The 19,106-nt window shown below is 36.8% G+C and overlaps 1 protein-coding gene across 1 annotated transcript; it reads left to right on the top strand.

Moving 5' to 3' along the window:
* The first annotated feature begins 2,244 nt into the window (after nucleotides 1-2,244).
* Nucleotides 2,245-15,986, top strand: LOC121327640 (sodium/hydrogen exchanger 2-like). The gene is made up of 12 exons (XM_041271774.1): nucleotides 2,245-2,859; nucleotides 4,344-4,807; nucleotides 7,802-8,052; nucleotides 8,345-8,562; nucleotides 8,839-9,038; nucleotides 9,587-9,676; nucleotides 10,283-10,353; nucleotides 11,045-11,203; nucleotides 11,462-11,558; nucleotides 13,276-13,392; nucleotides 13,806-13,887; nucleotides 15,215-15,986. The coding sequence occupies exons 1-12, from the start codon at nucleotides 2,607-2,609 to the stop codon at nucleotides 15,628-15,630; spliced, it is 2,418 nt and encodes an 805-aa protein (XP_041127708.1). The 5' UTR covers nucleotides 2,245-2,606; the 3' UTR covers nucleotides 15,631-15,986.
* The last annotated feature ends 3,120 nt before the right edge of the window (nucleotides 15,987-19,106 follow it).

Here is a 19,106-nt window from a genome sequence, read left to right as displayed (position 1 = left end):
TGGCCCTCGGTTCCAATAAAGCACAATGGCATAGCATACAGGTAGACATGTAACACAGATATCTGTCTGAAAGCTTATTTCAAATTTTCAGATTAGAAGGTGTAAATATATTCCAACTTCTCAGAACCACAGAATCTACAAAGAGTTGCACCATATTTTAAAAACATCTGCTGGATTGTGGTAGTAACTACTGAACTGTGTTGAACCACAAACTTATTTTTAAACACGGTTATACAACCAGGACCTGAAATCATAATGTATTGTAATTAGACAGCAATCCTGGTATGGCAAATACAGAGACTATAAAACGCAAGCGTCATAACTACACTATTTACCACTACTTGTGAAACAAGAGGTGTGCCTGTCCTGTCAAAGAAATGAGCATCCAGAGAGCAAAGTGATTCTTATCATAATCAGAACAATGGTGCTAACCACTTTCAGGTAAAGTACAGTTTCGGTCTTGATAAAAATGTTCATGTTATCTTTGTCAGTGTATGCACAGTGTTCCTGTAAGATAGTGGCACTGGTTAAAAGCATACATAGTGCTGACAAGAAACACAAGCTTCCTCCTTCATTGAAACCTGTTTACCACTCAAATACAAAACACACATTGAAATTCAAATGATCCTGGTAATATTGCAGCACAGGTTATATGGCACTTCAGCTGATATAGAAACAAAGTGAGAGCAATAATAACATTACACGCATGAGAAACTGACACCCACATACTTGAGAATTGGCATGTGCAGTCAGTAAGGAATATTATCCTGGTTTTAAAAACATGTATTAACATACTGTATGTGACTTCATCATAATCTGTTATTGTACATTTCTGCAATAACTGAACATTGTACTTAACAATTTAAAAAAAGAAAATAAACAAGTCTCTTTCACTGCATTAAATCAAGTTTTGTAGTCATGAAACATTTCTAGACTAAACATCTAAAAGATATTCACACATCAAAAACTGGTTTCAAGTACCCTGAGCCAGAATCTTGGACAGCCTAATGTTATTATAGGTAAGGTAATCCGAGACTATTGTTAATTAGGGTCTGTGAACCAAACAAAGGTGTTTGTAACAATATATGTACCACTATAGAGGGATTTGCTATTAACTTTTTATTTTTGGTACATTTTCAATTGAACTAGAAAAACAAATAGATACACACAATCAGTGCTCCAGATAAGGTTTTGGGTCATTGAGTAATTTACTCTCCAATTTAGACATTATGGGGCTGATGAAAGGTTAGGTGCTGTGCAAATAATTGCGACTGAAAAATCCAAATTGCCTAGTGGCCAGGCAATTATTTTGCAATGCCGCCTATGTAAGCTTAAGAGCAATGCAAATTACTCAACATGCACAAATAATGAGCTGCGATCATGATAATGAGGGTCGAAATGAGGGCCGCCTGTGCATTGGGGTATTGAGCGGCCGCACATACAGCCCAGAGGTGAGGCGAGTACAGAGAGCAGTAGGCGCTGGATCAGATTTTTGGAGCAGGAAAATCAAACCAACCAAAAAAATATGTCAGAGTAAGGGCAGCAAAGTCCTCTTGAGGCCTGGTGAAGAAAAGAAAAGTTTTCGGAGGAGCTGAGAGTCCTTACGGCTGATATCACTCAGCATTAAATTGAGTTATTTGGAAAAGCCTCAGCCAACATCAGTTATGCTATCAAAGAAGTCATATGGTCCTCTATAGTGAAGAAAGTCAATGCTGTCAGTGTTACCAGGAGGACAGTCACCCAGGTGATGAAAAGGTGAAATTCAGCTATTAGGTCTAGGATGACCTACAGAGTGAGACAATAACGCCTTACCACCACATCCTCCAGCATCAATACAGAACAAAAAAAAAAAAAAAATTGTTACACAGTGTTATTAATTGTATTAGGGATTACAACTACTGCTTGAACTAAATTGTGTGAACGTAAACAAACCGGGGTGTCAACAATGTACTCTCTGTGTATTTTTGAATATAGAAAGATGGATTAACTAACTAACAATCCAAAACCTTCTTGAAATTTGAGCTGGATAACAACTCCCCATAAAGTAAATGATAATTTAATGTAGGTGTAACTGGGTAGGTAAATCATTAACAGGATCAATATTCAATCACTACACTTTGAGTTTTGAAAAACAAGCAAAACATTTGGCTTTTGAATAATGCTGGTAACAATGGTTCTATTTGATGTTGGAGACTGCAAAAGATTGGATGATAAAGCATTTGGGGCGGTGAGTGTTTGCCTAGTTTGTTGGAGCGCTCTGGTGCGGACAATCTGTGCAGTACCGCCCAGTGCCAGAATGTAATATTACTTCACAGCAGGTAGTAGAAGAAAACGAGTAAGGAAGGAAATGTATATATATATATATATATATATATATGTATATATAAAAAACTATAATACAGAACTCCAATTGGCTGGTTATTGCATGAGGAGTTTACAGTTTATAAATGAATATACCATGAAGAAGTTATTTTGTTAAGCAAGTTTATTTTTTAAATGAAAATACAACCGTTTGGATTGAGATGCATCACTAAACCAGCCCTGCTGATTCAGTTTGTTGATTTATAAAATTGCATTTGCTCTGTGTTTGAGGTTCAACCGCTAGCATGGTTCCTCTATCTGTGTGGAGACTGACTTTGGTCGTGTTTTATATTGTGGTTATAATTCATGGGTCATCGGCAGTTTATGTCAATGGCAAAACAACTACAACTTCATCATCGGGTCAACCATCTAAACCTGCGCACACGTTTCCTGCACCCGAAAACGAATATTTGCCAGTCTTCCAAATAAACTATCCTCGTATACAAATACCATTCGAAATAACGCTGTGGGTTCTTTTAGCCTCCTTGGCGAAAATTGGTAAGTACACTAACCAATCAACTACAGTTACCTAATGAATATATTTTCAAAAGGATTAATGAATTTCATAATGTCAAATATTGTATACAAAATAGGGTGCAACGGGCCCCACCACTATATATATATATATATATATATATATATATATATATATATATATATATATATATATATATATATATATATATACACACACACACTACTGTACTACAGTTTTATAAATATTACTTTCTGCAATTGTATTTAAATTCCAAATGGTTATTACATTTAAGAGGCATTAATAAAACTGCACTGTACTTACCCTGATTTAATATAATGATATTTGTAACTAATTGGTCAAGCTACGGTACAGTGCAGCTTTATGCCTCACTTTATTTCCTGGTAACAAATGGGGATAATGTGCTTTCAAGTAGAAGCTTATTTGCATTATATGTTTTCATATGTGCAACACTTTGCATAGGGCTGCATGAGAAAACAAGTTGTAATACATTTTTAATTGTCTTTTTAATCGTACTACTGTAAATACAGTTGATCGGGGGCTTCTTACCTGTATCGACGACCCCTCCACAGGCTTTACACTGAAATGATCTGTTGAATCCAATCAACTCTGTAGGCTCCACAGCTCTGGCCTAACGTTTTTCATCACCTAGAATTTTGTGATTGAGACATATATAAAAAAAAAAAAAACTTAAAAAAAAAAAAAAAACTATATGAACATCATTTAGGTATTTTATTTAACATAATGTAATCAAAGAAACTACATGATAATGTATCGCAAGTCTACCAGAAGCGAAATGTTACATTTTTCAATTTCTGTCAGTTTTTTTTTTTTTTGTAAAGTATATGGATAACTACACAACTTTATATAATTCAATAGTAAACGTAACATTATTCAGCAAGTTTCGTGATCCTTTGAAGCAAACTTAGTTAATTATAGGGTGATGAAAAAACTTTTGGCCATAGCTGCATAGTACGACTTTACTGAAAATGAAAGTTAACTGTAGTTAACTAGTTTAAAAGTCTTCTATCAAGTCCCCCTGTATTATATGGCACATGAGTTTCTGGAATGAGGAAATCAAAGGGGATGGCAATTGTTTAGCATTCCACAGGAGTGACTTTAACGAAAGAAAAAAAAAAAAAATTACATCATAACGCGCGCGTGCTATAAAACTAAAAAAAAAAAAAAAAAAAGTACTAGACCTGTTTTTGTTTACTATGGTAAACAATTAATGAAAGCTGTGAAAATGTAAACAGTAGCCAGAACTTTTCTCTCAGTTAGGATTACTATTAGTACTAAAACATGACTATAGTTTAAACGAATTACTCATGTTTGTTGGAGAAATGTAGGAGTATTACTTATGTGCTTTGGTGATAAGGGCTCATGCAATTAGACAAAGTTTACCAGCCTTTAACCAGCTAGATACTGTAGCATTGTCTAGACCATGAAATACAGATTTACATTTTTTTTTTTTTATTTCTTGTAGGTTTCCATGTTTATCACAAAATAACAGTATGGGTTCCAGAATGCTGCCTTCTTATTACCATTGGACTTATAGTTGGAGGGATTATGTATTCAGTTCAGGAACAGTCCCCTGCAGTACTGACCACAAATGTGTTCTTCCTTTATTTACTGCCACCAATTGTACTCGATGCAGGCTATTTTATGCCTACTCGTCTCTTCTTTGAGAATTGTGGCACAGTCCTTTGGTTTTCTGTAGTTGGAACACTGTGGAACTCCATCGGCATTGGAATCTCCCTCTTTGGGATCTGTCAAATTGAAGCTTTTGGGATTCAGGATATCAACCTGCAGGAAAATCTACTGTTTGGCACCATTATTTCAACAGTGGACCCTGTAGCAGTGCTAACCGTGTTTGAAGAAGTGAACATCAACGAGCAGCTTTATATTGTGGTGTTCGGAGAGTCACTCTACAATGATGCCATCACTGTGGTAAGTGTGGAGATGTGGCAAAGTGGTTTGTAGTGCACAGGTGTAGAGGTGATGTAGTGCTTAAGAACAACAGTCCCCAACAACAGTTTCAAAGGTGAAAACGAAGCTTTATTAATTGCTTTTAACTAATAAGGCTGACTATACACAACAATATGTACAGCCAGTCAAAACCACAGGGTTCAGCCAACGGGCACTTTAAAACACCTACACGATTACCAGTCCAACAGTGAGTGCTCCGGGTGCAAGCGGTGTTGTGAATACATGTTAATAGTGATTACAGTTGTGCAGTGCAGTCCGGGTTTGATGCTCTCTTAACAGCAACAGCTCCTGGATATTTAGCCATCTACAATGACAATTAACAACAGTTAAATAGACAGACAAGACAACACTAAACACTCAGAGTTTATTTTTCTCGGTCAGTCCGTAACCATAACAGAGGAACAGAGACCACATCCCCTGATATCCTTTCAGTCACGCCCCCTTTGGTAGCAAGTGTAATCATGCTCCTCCAATCCATGACTGACACATTGCCTACCGCAGTAAGGCATTTGACTTCTGGCATTGTGGCTTCGCCCCCTTTTTGGATAGCTGACTTCCGACTGACCTTGAAATGAACTGTCAAACCATCCAGTCCGGGGCACATTGTTCCTGTTATTCTGTGCCCTCACAGGTTGTTTTCACAGCTCCCTTTATCATGATTTCTCATTTTCGTACTTTTGAAAAGTCTCTGAATCCAGGTTCTGAATACAGGGCCTCTTTTTTGTTAGAAGTTAACACTTCCAGTACCACCCTGCTGCAGCATACTGTATGGATAGGTGAATATCTTCAGAAACAAATGGCGGAAGAGGGCTCTTCCATGGTAATGAAACTGATTAAATATTATTGCTTTGGATATTATATTGAAATTAAATATCTTTATAGTATTAAACTTAAAGCCTAATGCGCTTCTCCTAAGCAACTACCATAAACTGGCTTTCACTTATACTTACTGGTACTCACTTTTGGCACTTTCTGTCTAAGGACCTTGGCTTAGATTAAATGAAAATTATGGCACCGCCATATCCATTATAAAGCATAGGTAAGGCAGCGCCATAAAATGTTATTTAATTCAGGCCCAACCAGGTTCTCAGTTGCTCAGTTGAACACCCAAGTGACTTAAACTGTTTTATAACTTAGGTGTTCAAGGCTGGGAGAAGGTCTTGGACTGGTATAGATTGAAAGAGAAAGCAGTACCACATTTATAAACCCAAGATTTATTTTGTTGGTGAGTTACTAATTGCTGTTTGGTGCAGATAGGCAGGAATGTAATGTTGTGGCAACAAGCTTTTAAGAGTAGAGGACGTTTTTGTTTCTACAGTTAAAACTACAGTTGGACATACATAAACAAACTAACAAATGGTAAACAAACCGATAAACCTGGTCTACTTTTTTGTTAAATAGAGCCCTGAGCAAGCTAATTTATTATTCTTACAAGAAGTTGCACTTCTGCATAGGTGTGTGTCATTCTAATATGCTTCTTACTGCCTTGTTTAATTCCGAACATAATCAGGTTTCAGCAGTCAGACTCTGCTGCTAAATATACTCAGAACTGATCAGACTTATTTCAGAAGTCCAGCCATTGTTAGGTTTCACGTGACTGAAGGTATATATTACCTGAGGGAAATACAACAGAGGGGCAAGTCTTTGTCATAATCAGTTCAGAACAGATTAAACATGGGCCTAATAGCAGGCACATATTATACAAACAATGATTGGAGTTGAGGCATATAGTGGAAAATGATTGTTGCTAAGGAGGATAGTGTCTGACAGGGGATTCTATTGCCTTATTGCCATAATACAAATGTAATATTAGTTGCACTAGGTCAAACTATGTCTTTTTAACCCCTTCAAAATAAGAAAAAGTAATCTTGGAATTCACTTGTATTCAATTCTTAAGGACATTTTGGAGGGAAACAAAAAACAAAACACTCACAGTTCTTACAAGTTTTAAACCCATAAATAAAAACAAATGGCCTGAGATGGCTGTCTTTTGAAACAGATATGTTGTTTCCATTTTGAATAGTATTTGGGACATGTAATGTCGGGTCAATGTTTACCGGTGGAACAGTGCACATAAAGGCGAGGCTTACTGAAACCAGCCAGCTTCTGTGAGGGCCTTAGCAGGAAAAGGGAAGGATAAGTTTCAGACTATGACATGTCGTGTTACAAAGTATTAGGAAACAGTTCTCCTGAACATGAATGCAAGGTGGTTTCAAAAACAGAGGGCCCTGTTTCAATGCTGCTGTGGAAAGCATTCCACTGCAGAGCTATTAAACTTGATGCACCTATAGATGGAGAACACATTTCTGGGACCACCACAATGGGATATGAAGGTTCATGTTACTGATACATATACAGTTGTAGTCAAAAGTTTACATACCCTAATGGAAATGTATAATTTCTATAAATTTCCCAAAACCAAAGAATTTTAGGAAACATCTTTTGTAGCAAAAGTTTAGCTTTAGTGGATGAGGAAAAAAGTTGGAGAAAAAGTCTGAAAGAAAGAAGATTCTTTCACCAAGAACAAGTAGAAGAATGGAGGGCTCAGATAGGTGGGAAGAATGGACAATAAACCAACCAAGCATCGTCTCCTCCAATGACATTGAAATGCACCTAAATCCTGTATCTGTCCTGCAGTGTTGATTTTGATATCTCTAGCGGTCTGGCGGTTGCACAGTAGGAAAAGGATAAATATGTGTTGGTCAAAACAATTTCTTGTGAGGGTTTAGGCAATTTATTTTGGGGAGGCTAGCCTCCACAAGCCTCTTATACATGCCGTTGATGTTAACAAGGCAGGGTTACATTATTGGCATCACTTAAACAATATCAGAGTGTAGCATTTCAAATCTGTTAAGAATGCCCAGCAGCATTACAAAATGACCAAGACAGGGACTTTTTAATGACCCTGATAATGACCTGTTATAAATCTTACTAAACTCTTCTCTTTCCTTGTAGGCGTTGTACAGTCTGTTCAAGTATATATCCCAGATGGACCACATGGACTCTATAGATATCCTCCTAGGTACTGCAGACTTCTTTGTGGTGGGGTTCGGAGGCATACTGTTTGGCCTTTTGTTTGGATTTGTGGCAGCGTTTACAACGCGGTTCACCACAAACACCAGAGAACTTGAGCCGCTCTTCGTCTTCATGTACAGCTACCTGGCATACCTCACTGCTGAACTGTTTTCACTCTCAAGCATCATGGCGTAAGTATAGGAAAAAAAGAAAAACTCTATAATCTGGTTTGTAGAACTAGGGAAGTTGTATTTTTAAAGTTGCATAAGAATGGGTTACTCAGGGTTTCAGCTACCTTTTCCATTATTATATATCAGATCTCAACCACCACAGCAGCTTTGGGTGAAGTTCCTGATACATCTTTTTCTGTATAATATTGTTGTGTATTATTTTTACTGCCAACAAAAACCTAGCACACTTCTACAATTTGTACAATTACAAAATTCACTGCACTAATTAACCAGATAATCTGCTTCTTTTCAGCATTGTAACATGTGCCTTGACAATGAAGTACTATGTTGAAGAAAATGTTTCTCAGAAGTCCTGCACCACCATTCGGCACTTTCTGAAGATGTGGAGCAGTGTCAGTGAGACTCTCATCTTCTTTTTCCTCGGAGTTACGACAGTGACCAGCAAGCATGAGTGGAACTGGGCTTACATTTCTTTCACCTTAATCTTCTGCTTTGTGTGGCGATGGTTAGGTAAGGAACACCTACAATCATTAAGGCAACATTCTTTCTTATTTTTATATTTTACATTTTAGGTGCAGTTCTGCTATTGTTTTTATTCTGTTTTACTTTTTTGTTTTTTTGTTTGTTTGGTTTTCATTTTGTAACTATACGAAGCATACTTGGACAGGAATCATTTATTTTTATGAAAATGTAAAATAAAGAAAAATATTTTGATGGCACCTATTTTCATGGGTATATACTTCACTAGGAGTTACATTTTTAACACCCTTGTTTTTTTTTTTTCAGGAGTGCTTGTTCTTGCTCAGATCATTAACAATTTCCGTACCATCCCCTTCACTTTTAAGGACCAGTTTAGTATGGCATATGGTGGGTTAAGAGGAGCCATCTGCTTCAGTCTAGCTTTCCTGTTGCCTGATACTTTCCCCAGAAGGAATTTATTCACTACTGCGGCCATAGCTGTTATCATATTCACAGTCTTTATTCAGGTGAACACAGGGTTCCCTTGTTATGTCTTTCTTTCAAAAAAGCAATCTATATAAACAGTAAATGGATTTGAATGCATTTTTAAGAATTGTACATATTTGCCAAGCTTTTTATCAATTTTAGCTATAGTTTACCTCTATACTGTATTGTACTGTTTTGTATACCATGCCCCAGTATATAGAAAAGGTTAAATCAGGTCACGGCTTCACAAACTATGGGTAGCAAATTAGCATTCAATTTGAATGACCTAGAATACAAACCAAATAACTGCATAGAAAGATAATCAATTTTAAAACGAGTTGTAGCACTGATAAAGTCATATCAATGTTGAGAAACCAGTCAATGGAATCATTCTTTGTGGACCACAACAGCAATGTGTAGACTGTTAAAATCTAAAAGTGGCATTTGAGAACAACATAGTCAATTGGATAACATCTTTCATGAAGACATTCCAAAGTTCTTTATGATACTGGTTAAAAGGACATTTAAAAGAGACATCATTCTTTTTTTTGAGTCCCTTTTTCTTTCAATTGTATATATAATTATATAGGGGATAACAGTTCGACCCTTGATAGACTATCTGAATGTCAGGAGGACTAATAGAAAGCTGATGACGATCAATGTGGAGATTCATAGTCGGGTAAGCAGGTGCATCATCTCTCATGTCCCCTATGACAGTCTGTCATAACTTCAAATTGAAGAAAAACACTTTACATTGGACTGTACTTGTGCAGTATCTTGGCGGCAGTTTTGAAGGTAATTTTGTTTTTAAACAAATTTTGCAGATCAAAATATAACTTCTTCTGTCACTTTAAATGTGCGAGTGGCACATGCAGTCGATTTGCAGACAAATCATAACACTATGACATTAGAACAGATTTAAAAAGGCATTTTCTGAAAGGAAAATATCATTAACAAGGAACTCCATTATTATTATACTGTGTCATATAGTGTTTTTTTTCATTCAATTTTTTTTCATTTTCATTTGGCAAAACCATTATTATATAAAGACTTTTGTTAACCTGATCCTTCGTTTGCCTACCTTCTGAATTTTGGCTGCGTTAAAAATGTATTACTGAAATAAACAGGAGTAATGCAAATAGTAGCCTAAAAGCTTCTAAATTGTTAGTATTGGTTCTTTAAAATAAGTGTATTTAAGAATGTATTTACTGTTAAGCTTCAAATAACACGTTTGCTCAGGGACAGTTCCTTTAATTACTTGATTTATTTATTTCATTTTGTGCAGGCCATGGAACATACAGTTGCTGGAATTGAAGATCTCTGTGGACAATGGAGTCACTACTACTGGAAAGACAAGTATGGTTTTATTAATACTTTCTACTACAGCAAGAAAAAAACATGCTATATAGTGATATCTCGGTGGTCATCACAATTACAGTATATAACACATACCTACGCCTAATATACGCAGGGCCTGTATTCAGAGCAGCCAATAACAATTCAATGGGTGTGGGGTTATGACTAGACAACCAAGAACTGGCTACAGGTACACAGTTTAAAGCAGGCTTGCATAGCAGATTATAAAAATACAAGTTGCTGTGCAGTTTGCCTTTGTGCCCTTTGCACATTACTTGAACCAAATTGAAAAAGACTGATTTTCAAAATAAGAACTAGGTTGCTAAGGATTTAAAAAAAAAAAAAAAAATTAGCCCCCTGATAGTGGATTATTATGGACACGTACAAATATTGCTGGCTCACTGCTATTTTAAAATAGACTAAAACCAATTTGGTGACTGATATACCAGGGTTTGAAATCTATTTTGCAACCCAGTTCTTCATTTGCCCCCTTTTTAAGAAAACTTTTTGCAGAAGCACATTTCAGATTTTAGAATAGCTATTGTTTAAAGTATCATGACAACTATTCAGTGAATAAAGTCTGGTTGTAGTGCTTGCCAAACTTTGACTCAGTCTGCTTTTAAGCTGGGGACCTGCCTTACTTTGCATTTTTTACTGTTATTAATATGCGTTTTTTTAAATTAATCCACAGGTTTAAAAAAATTAATGACAGGTTTCTAAGGAAGATTCTAATCAAGGACAGCAAGCCCCAATCAAGCATTGTCTCCTTATACAAGAAGCTTGAATTACAAAATGCACTAGTGTTGTTGGATTCAAATGGTGGATTTAGTGGCCCTCCATTATCCCTACAGTAAGTAGAACTGTTTCAATGTAAAACGGCAAGTTAGTTTATAGCCTCGGTACAAGCTTGCAATTGGCATTTAAGTTAATTGTTCTCAATTGGAAATGTCAGACAGGACATCTTTTCTAGTTTTGAAACCAACATGTCAGTAAATGGATTATTGAATACAGTACCTGCCAATAAATACTTCTTAAAGACAATAATGAGTACAAGTAACGAGTTTCTGCACACCCTTTGTAACCGATGTTTCTGTTTCTAACCGTGCAGGAAGCAGAAACCTACAAAACCTGAAACATTCCCACCGGAGGAAGTTAGGAGCATGCAAGAGATGTTGTCCAAAAATATGTATAAAATACGTGAGCAGGTGAGTTGAATAAATATTTATATAATAGAATTCTTTATTTACATTTTTTCATGGCTAGTGTTGAGACCTAACTGGTAGAATAAGTAAGAAATAACCCACGCCAGGGTGTGCCATAAGACAACTGGGTGCGTTGTGAGGCATGAGGCCGCAGGCTGAATGCCTTCACAGGGTTCTCCCCAGGCCTTTTCAGCTGGATGGGCCGCCCGGCAAAGTGGCTGTCGCCACCCGGCTGAAAAAACCCGATCCGCCCGTCTTGCAGATGCTACTGTACCTTTAACAAGAAGGATTGATTGTGCTTCTAGCAGACTAGATCACTTGACCGTTGCTGGGTGAAAAAAAAAAAAAATTCTTGGAACCACATGACAGCCGTTTTACGTGTTGACACAACATTTAACCAAAGAGTTGAAGGGGCCGGTTTTCTGTGTTAATGCACAAAAAAAGTATTCCTATCATGATATCGTACAGATTTGACTGGAAAAACCTAACTCACTAACATTCAAACCGAGGCATGTATCTCAAAATCAAATTGTTCTGACAGGTGTTACACAGATTTCTGTACCCCATAGGATTCTGTATCCCCACGATTCCTTGCCCGTGCAGATGCAGTTTTTCAAAGATCGCTGGATGTGCACGTGCAATATTTCTGTGCCCGAGCCCTGCTGTGCTCTCAAACACTGCCACTGAGTTCTGCTGCAGCTTGCAACAAATATTGTAAACAAGGCAAAACTAATTCTGTGGCAAAATAATATAGCACATTTAACACCACTGCTTTTCTAGATATACAGAACGTTCAGTCTCCTGCATTGCTCAATACACGAAACCCTTAATTAAAGTAACCTTATAAAACTTTTATTTTCTTTTAAAACACATTTTCATTGTATTACATGTAAATACTGTTGAGAAACGTCAAGCTTTCACGTCTAGCGGTCTTTGAAAAAATGTCGGCATGGAATCATCAAGCTTACAGAATTCTATAGGGTACAGACATCTACCAGATGTAACACCTAAACTTACTTGTATGCCGACACATTGGCAATTTCTCTGCTCTTGAGAAAAGGGCATTTTCTTTAATGAAGCTGCTTCATGGGCAGCTTTCCATGCAGGTCAGGTACATATTGATGCATGCTCCCCATTGGATATCGGTTCACTTATACCACTGTTCCAGGAGCAGGCAAAGTCAGCAGCCATGATATGTTTTGCAGTGGATGTAGTAGGACAGGCCACTACACTGTGTCACCAGCTTACACACTGAGCCAAAAGTGACAGGGGAGGAGGAGGTCATTGGTCACAGATAACATATGAAATGGGCATCTAAAATATATAAGATATTAGCTATTTAATTTCAATTTTTTTTATGATACTTTTAAATTATCCACAACAGTACTTCATAAAAATCCTGCTCAACTCCCCAAGCTCTTCTCTGGTTCTCCCTACTTGCATTTAGTGTTTTAGTAGCTTTAAAACATGACTTGAACCAAGATGAATCAGATTGGGTCAGCCCATTGGAACTTAGTACCAGAGGTGGGGCATGACTGGCAGTCTTGTCAGAAAAAATAAATAAAAATATATATTAATATATAGCTTCTCACTTTCTTGACTATGTTTTCTTGTTACAACTTTTTTACAAAAACAGTGTGCTTTGTTTAATCACATGTGGTTTTAAATGATTACTTTTTATAGTGTTTAACAGTTTTGTAAACGTTGTCAATTTTTTCAGACGTTAACATACACCAGGCATTCCCTGCCTAATGAAACCCGGACAAAGGAGATCCTCTTGCGAAGACACTCTACAATAAGGAAGAGTATGAGGAAGGATGGCACGTGGCAGACACCAGTAAGTATTTATAACGGGAAAGGGAGTTTTTCTCATTTCTGAAAAAAAATAAACCCTAATGAAACTTTAGAATAAAAAGCTTAACAACCCTCAATGGAATTTGCCAGCTGCACCCTATGTTTTCTGTTTGAATTAGCAAGCTTTTCCAATGTGTCAATAATCCAGGAAGTCAAACATCAGTCAGATATCTTATCACTTTTTTCTCCAACATTGATAAAGCTATTAGCTGAAAGGTCCGTCTACTTACAGTATAAAAAAACACAATGGCGACTTCCTCTTTGGCTCAGTAGTAACATTCACCTCTGTGCACCTGTGAGATATAAGTTGAAACGCACCTGTATAGCATGCACTTGTTTGTATGGCACAGTGAGGAGGGAAGGTTTCATACTAAGGTCTTGTATTTTTCCATTCAGACTGCTGCCAAGTACTATTCCCTTCCTCCTGCTGTCCAGAACCTTCAACCGAGGCTAAGATTAAGAAAATCCGGTTTGACAGGTAAAGTATCTTCCTAAATCATTGCTTTAAAAAACTGGCAAGATCCTGGTTTTGTTTTCGGAGAATCTTTTGTTCAACAACAATTACTTTAGGAAACTGCCTATAATAGTGTAGTGTTTTGTGGTGTTTTAGTGGCGGTTGTGAAGTGAAGTAGGATTACATGCTGTATTTTTATTTATTTATTTGTGTATCCTTCTGTGCAATCCACTTTATCAGAAAGCAAACCAGGTTATTTTATATTTCTAAAAGGAAACGCGTACAGCTACGGCCAAAAGTTTTGCATCACCCTATAAATGAACTCCTTTTGCTTCATAAAGTTGAATGAAACCTGCTGAATAATGTTACATTAACACATTGAATTATATACCACTTTGTAGTTTTCCATCTAATAATGAAAAACTGACTCTTTTTTTAGTTAATTAATTTTTTTTGACATTTTGTAATCTAACTAATTAATGTACAACTTTTATGGCTTCCGGTAGACTTTCAGGATATCATTTTGTAGTTTCTTTGAATACATAATGTTAAATAAATTATGTTCATATATTATTATTTTTTTTTAATTATGTCCTAAAATTCTAGGTAATGCAAAACATTTGTCCATAGCTGCACATTATAGAGCTCATATTTTCAACAAAGTCTTATTAGGTATTAGCTTCTTTTAATATGGTGGTTTTTAAAAACAAAACAAACTGTAGTGGTATTTCTCCAACAGTAGTGTAGCGTAGCAAAATATATATTCCAATTTCTAAACACATATTCACAATGAAGTAATAAAAAGACCTTACAAATCTACTTCCTTTGGAGATCTAGAAATGCACATTTATTGGTTTGTAGTTCAGCATCATTTAACACTATTCTTTTGTCATACAGTATTATTTACTGTTCAATTGGATCTAAAGTCTGTTTTAATTTACATATAGTTCTGTGTATAATACTGCATTGTGTATAAAGAACACTATTTACACAACACACTGTATTGAGTGCTTAACTTGGGTCGCTATAAATACTCAGACTTTATTAGTACTGTACATGTAAAAGCAAAACAATAAAATAGTTATCTAGTGCCATCTATCTGGTTTTAAATGTGGTGCATTCACAGGTAAATATGCCTCTTTTTTTTTTTTTTAATGCCTCAGGTTCTGATGGCCCTGAACAAATACTTACATTCTGCCATTTGGATAGTAAATTGGATAGTACATTGTGGAAAGAATTAAAACTGTTACTAAACCAACACTAAATATGTAGCTTGAACTGTTAACTTCTTGTGCATTTGGTTTATCAAGCGCAATAAGTAAACGTGTCATTATTTTCTCTTCCCCTCTAGGTGATGATGATGATACTGAAATTAATTTTCCCCCTGTAAGACCACGTCTTCAGCTAAATGCCAAGGAGACACGAAGGGCTTTGCAGCCACCAAGAAACAAGTTAGAAACGGTGAATGAAGTTCGAACAGATAGCAGAAGGACCCCTATGGTAGATTATGAGAATCGTGGAGGCAGTGCAATGAGTGAAAACAGTGAAGGACGAGGGAAAGGGACAAAGAGAGCACTAACGTCAATGCGGCGCTTTGGGTCATTCAATGAGCAACGCTTAAACAACGTGAAAGAAGACCAGATGGAGATGGAGGAGTTTAGGTATGCACCAGCAGCCAACAGGAGAGAAGTGCCCATGGAAGAGGCCAGTGACTCTGAAACTACCCACCCTCTTCTGACTAGGCCCATGGACCAATATAAACCTTGACTTTATAGAGGTCTTTTTTTAGAACTTTACATTTTACAGCTGGAATGTTAGTTTATATAATAGTAATACTGCAAGCTGTGGATATTTCTGTACAAGGATGATGGCACCTCCGGGAGAGTCATGAGTCATGGCGGGAAAGATCACATTTCCACTGCTTGTGCTATTGCTTCTCTGTGAATAATCAGAAAGCACTTTGCTTCCAAAGCACTAAAATTCTGAGGGGAAGTTATTTTCTGTAATATTTATTGTTTTATATTACGTAATGACTTAAATTACTTTTTTTTTTTTTAAATAAAAAATATCTATACCTTTTAATTCCTGTTCCTAATACAGTGTAAAAAATAAAATACTGTGGATGATCGCAACTGCCCAGTTGTTTTAAACTCATTTTTTGAACAGTGACAGGTGTTTTGTTTGTGTAGCGTGGGTCAAGTTGGCTTCCCTTGTCCATTCTGTAGGGGAGAGAACTTCCCCTATAACTTGCATATTATCAATGATATGGTAATGGTTACAAAACGGCTCTGAGCCGTTACATAACGGACACCAGAAATGTGGCATTTTTGGAGTCTAATGAAGTAACTGCTTTCAAAATAACATGACCCACCAATCCTCCACTGAAAGACCATGCTGCATTACCGATTCACAAGCACGTTTTCAATCCTGGGTGCATTCACCTCATACAGGCAAAAAAAAAATGGGAATAAAAGTAGAAATCTCTATATGTTCGAAATTAAAAAGACAAACTTTTAGACTCAATTTGTTTTAAGCTTTTAATGACTGAAACAGCTGACGTTTCTATATTTAAATACAATTAGTATAGACAAATGCTTGATCTGAGACAGTCTTTTATTAGGCATTTCTACAGCACTGGATAGAGTCCTGCATTGGGGCGGGTACCCGCGGGTGACCAGCAAAAGCGGATCGGGTTCGGGTCGGAATGTGAACTTTTTCGCGGGTGCGGATCAATAAAAAAAAAAAAATAAATAAATATCCGTCAGCATTTGAATCACCAGAAACGTTTTCTGTGTACTCGTCTATAACTATTTCCCAAATAACGTATTAGAAGGTAAATGTCCCAGTATTTCCTGCACTAAAGCAGGAGGCGATTAGGAAGGAGTCAGGTGACTAAGCAGTGTTGTTCTCGCTTCTTTGATACGTCACAGGTTTTTATTATTTTTTTATATATATATATATCACGTCCGACTGTTTGGTGAACGAGGTGAAACAAAAGATAGCGCAGGGCTTACATTATGTAGTTCGACGGGTAAATTAGAAGTGTGGGATTATTCTGGAATCATAGCGAATGAAAAATAATAAACACTCGACTGGATCCGTTGCTTGTAAAACCTGTCATACTATTTTTTTTTTTTTTTTTTTTTGTGAACGACAGCCACCAAACTGGTACACAGATGTATCCTTTTCAACTGGTGGCACGAAAGGAATATACAGGTGTTTTATAGTAACACCCCTGAGCCCTAACATTAATATACCAATGCAGAGTTCTGCCAACAGTGTGTTCACAGCATACATAAAACACTTGAGAAGTCCTATTGTTATTAAATCACTTTAAACATAAATAACACTTTAGATAGATAATCTTTGCTAGTATCAATTATATATTGAAATAATGTCAAGATTTACCTTTTTGTCCTTGATTAAAATACTCCGTCTTCCTCAAATAAAGGTTACAATATTAGTGAAAATTTGACTTTACTCAGTGCTATTTTTTATTTTTATTTTTATTTTTTTACAGTGTGAGCCATTGTATAATGGAATAATGCTCCCCAGGTTGCGTGTTGCTCTGGGATAACATCACTTCTCGAGTACTGGACTCACTGGGCCTGCGGCCTCATGCCCAACCACCCCAGACGTGTTGTTATCCCTACACAACACATGCCGTGTCATGCATTATTCCTTTAATATAACACACTCCATAGACCACTGTAACACTGTGGAGAGCCTGGATTTTGGAACAAGTTTAATTCTCTAGATGGTTCTTGGGAATGGCACTCTGGTTGCCTAAGTGGTAGATTGGTCAGGATAATCCACAGCTTTATTCTTTTTTTAGAACATTTTACATCACCAGGGAAGTCACCCTGGAGTGCATACATGATTATCACAGTTTTACCTTGTGGTTGACGCTAACTGCGTTGATTCACTTTTAATAGAAATACTCAACGAAACTCAACCGTGGCTCGGTTTAGTGAGGTATAGGTTGATTAAATCCCAGTTATTTTGAGTCTGTTTAAAATGCAACAGTAGTATAATTTGCTTCCATCTAGTGGTCTTACATGCATAATGCAGCTTGTAAAAAACACCAAGGTTTGCAAAGACAAAACCAGTCAAAGAAAATGTAACAATAAACATGTCTGTACAAAGAAAAATGCACAGAGTACTATACAAAAATAATCATTTAAAAGCTGTGGAAGTGGTCAGTTGTTGCAAACTAAATATTGGAAACATGTATTTTAATGTTAAAGCATTATAAAGTCGATTAAGATTAGTTTTTGTTTTCTTGCCTTCCTTTCAGGTCTGTTACTATTTCTAGTTCATTTACATTCAGCAGTGTCTTCAGTCTCAAAGTATGTTACTGACTGAAAGCATGTCAATCATAAGGTAAAGCATCTAGCTGGTTGATGACAGGTACAGTGGCTTGCGAAAGTATTGACACCCCCTTGGCATTTTTCCTATTTTGTTGCCTGACAACCGGAATTAAAATTAAAAAAATACACAAAATAGTCCAAATTGGTGAAGTGAAATGAAAAAAATAACTTGTTTAACAAAATTCTAAAAAATAAATAACGGAAAAGTGGTGTGTGCATATGTATTCACCCCCTTTGCTATTAAGCCTCTAAATAAGATCTGGTGCAACCAATTACCTTCAGAAGTCACATGATTAGTTAAATAAAGTCCACCTGTGTGCAATCTAAGTGTCACATGATCTATTACATGATCTCAGTATATACACACCTGTTCTGAAAGGCCCCAGAGTCTGCAACACCACTAAGCAAGGGGCACCACCAAGCAAGCGGCACCATGAAGACCAAGGAGCTCTCCAAACAGGTCAGGGACAAAGTTGTAGAGAAGTACAGATCAGGGTTGGGTTATAAAAAAATATCCGAAACTTTGAACATCCCATGGAGCACCATTAAAGCCATTATTAAAAAATGGAAAGAATATGGCACCACAACAAACATGGCAAGAGAGGGCTGCCCACCAAAACTCACGGGCCAGGCACAGAGGGCATTAATCAGAGAGGCAACAAAGAGACCAAAGATAACCCTGAAGGAGCTGCAAAGCTCCACAGTGGAGATTGGAGTATCTGTCCATAGGACCACTTTAAGCTGTACACTCCACAGAGCTGGGTTTTACGGAAGAGTGGCCAGAAAAAAGCCATTGCTTAAAGAAAAAAATAAGCAAACATGTTTAGTGTTCGTCAGAGACTCGTCGAAGACTCCCCAAACATATGGAAGAAG

This window comes from Polyodon spathula, chromosome 15 (genome assembly GCF_017654505.1).
Source record: "Polyodon spathula isolate WHYD16114869_AA chromosome 15, ASM1765450v1, whole genome shotgun sequence".
Taxonomy (NCBI): domain Eukaryota; kingdom Metazoa; phylum Chordata; class Actinopteri; order Acipenseriformes; family Polyodontidae; genus Polyodon; species Polyodon spathula.
The sequence above is the reverse complement of the archived record's forward strand: the minus strand, read 5'-3'. Positions and strand labels throughout refer to the sequence as shown.

What these genes read in the sequence shown, in the direction of transcription:
- LOC121327640 (XM_041271774.1), top strand. Translation starts at nt 2,607, where the DNA reads ATGGTTCCTCTATCTGTGTGGAGACTGACTTTGGTCGTGTTTTATATT. An exon ending in AGCCTCCTTGGCGAAAATTG is followed by an intron (nt 2,860 to 4,343) that starts GTAAGTACACTA and finishes TATTTCTTGTAG; the next exon opens with GTTTCCATGTTTATCACAAA. An exon ending in GGCCCTCCATTATCCCTACA is followed by an intron (nt 11,204 to 11,461) that starts GTAAGTAGAACT and finishes CTAACCGTGCAG; the next exon opens with GAAGCAGAAACCTACAAAAC.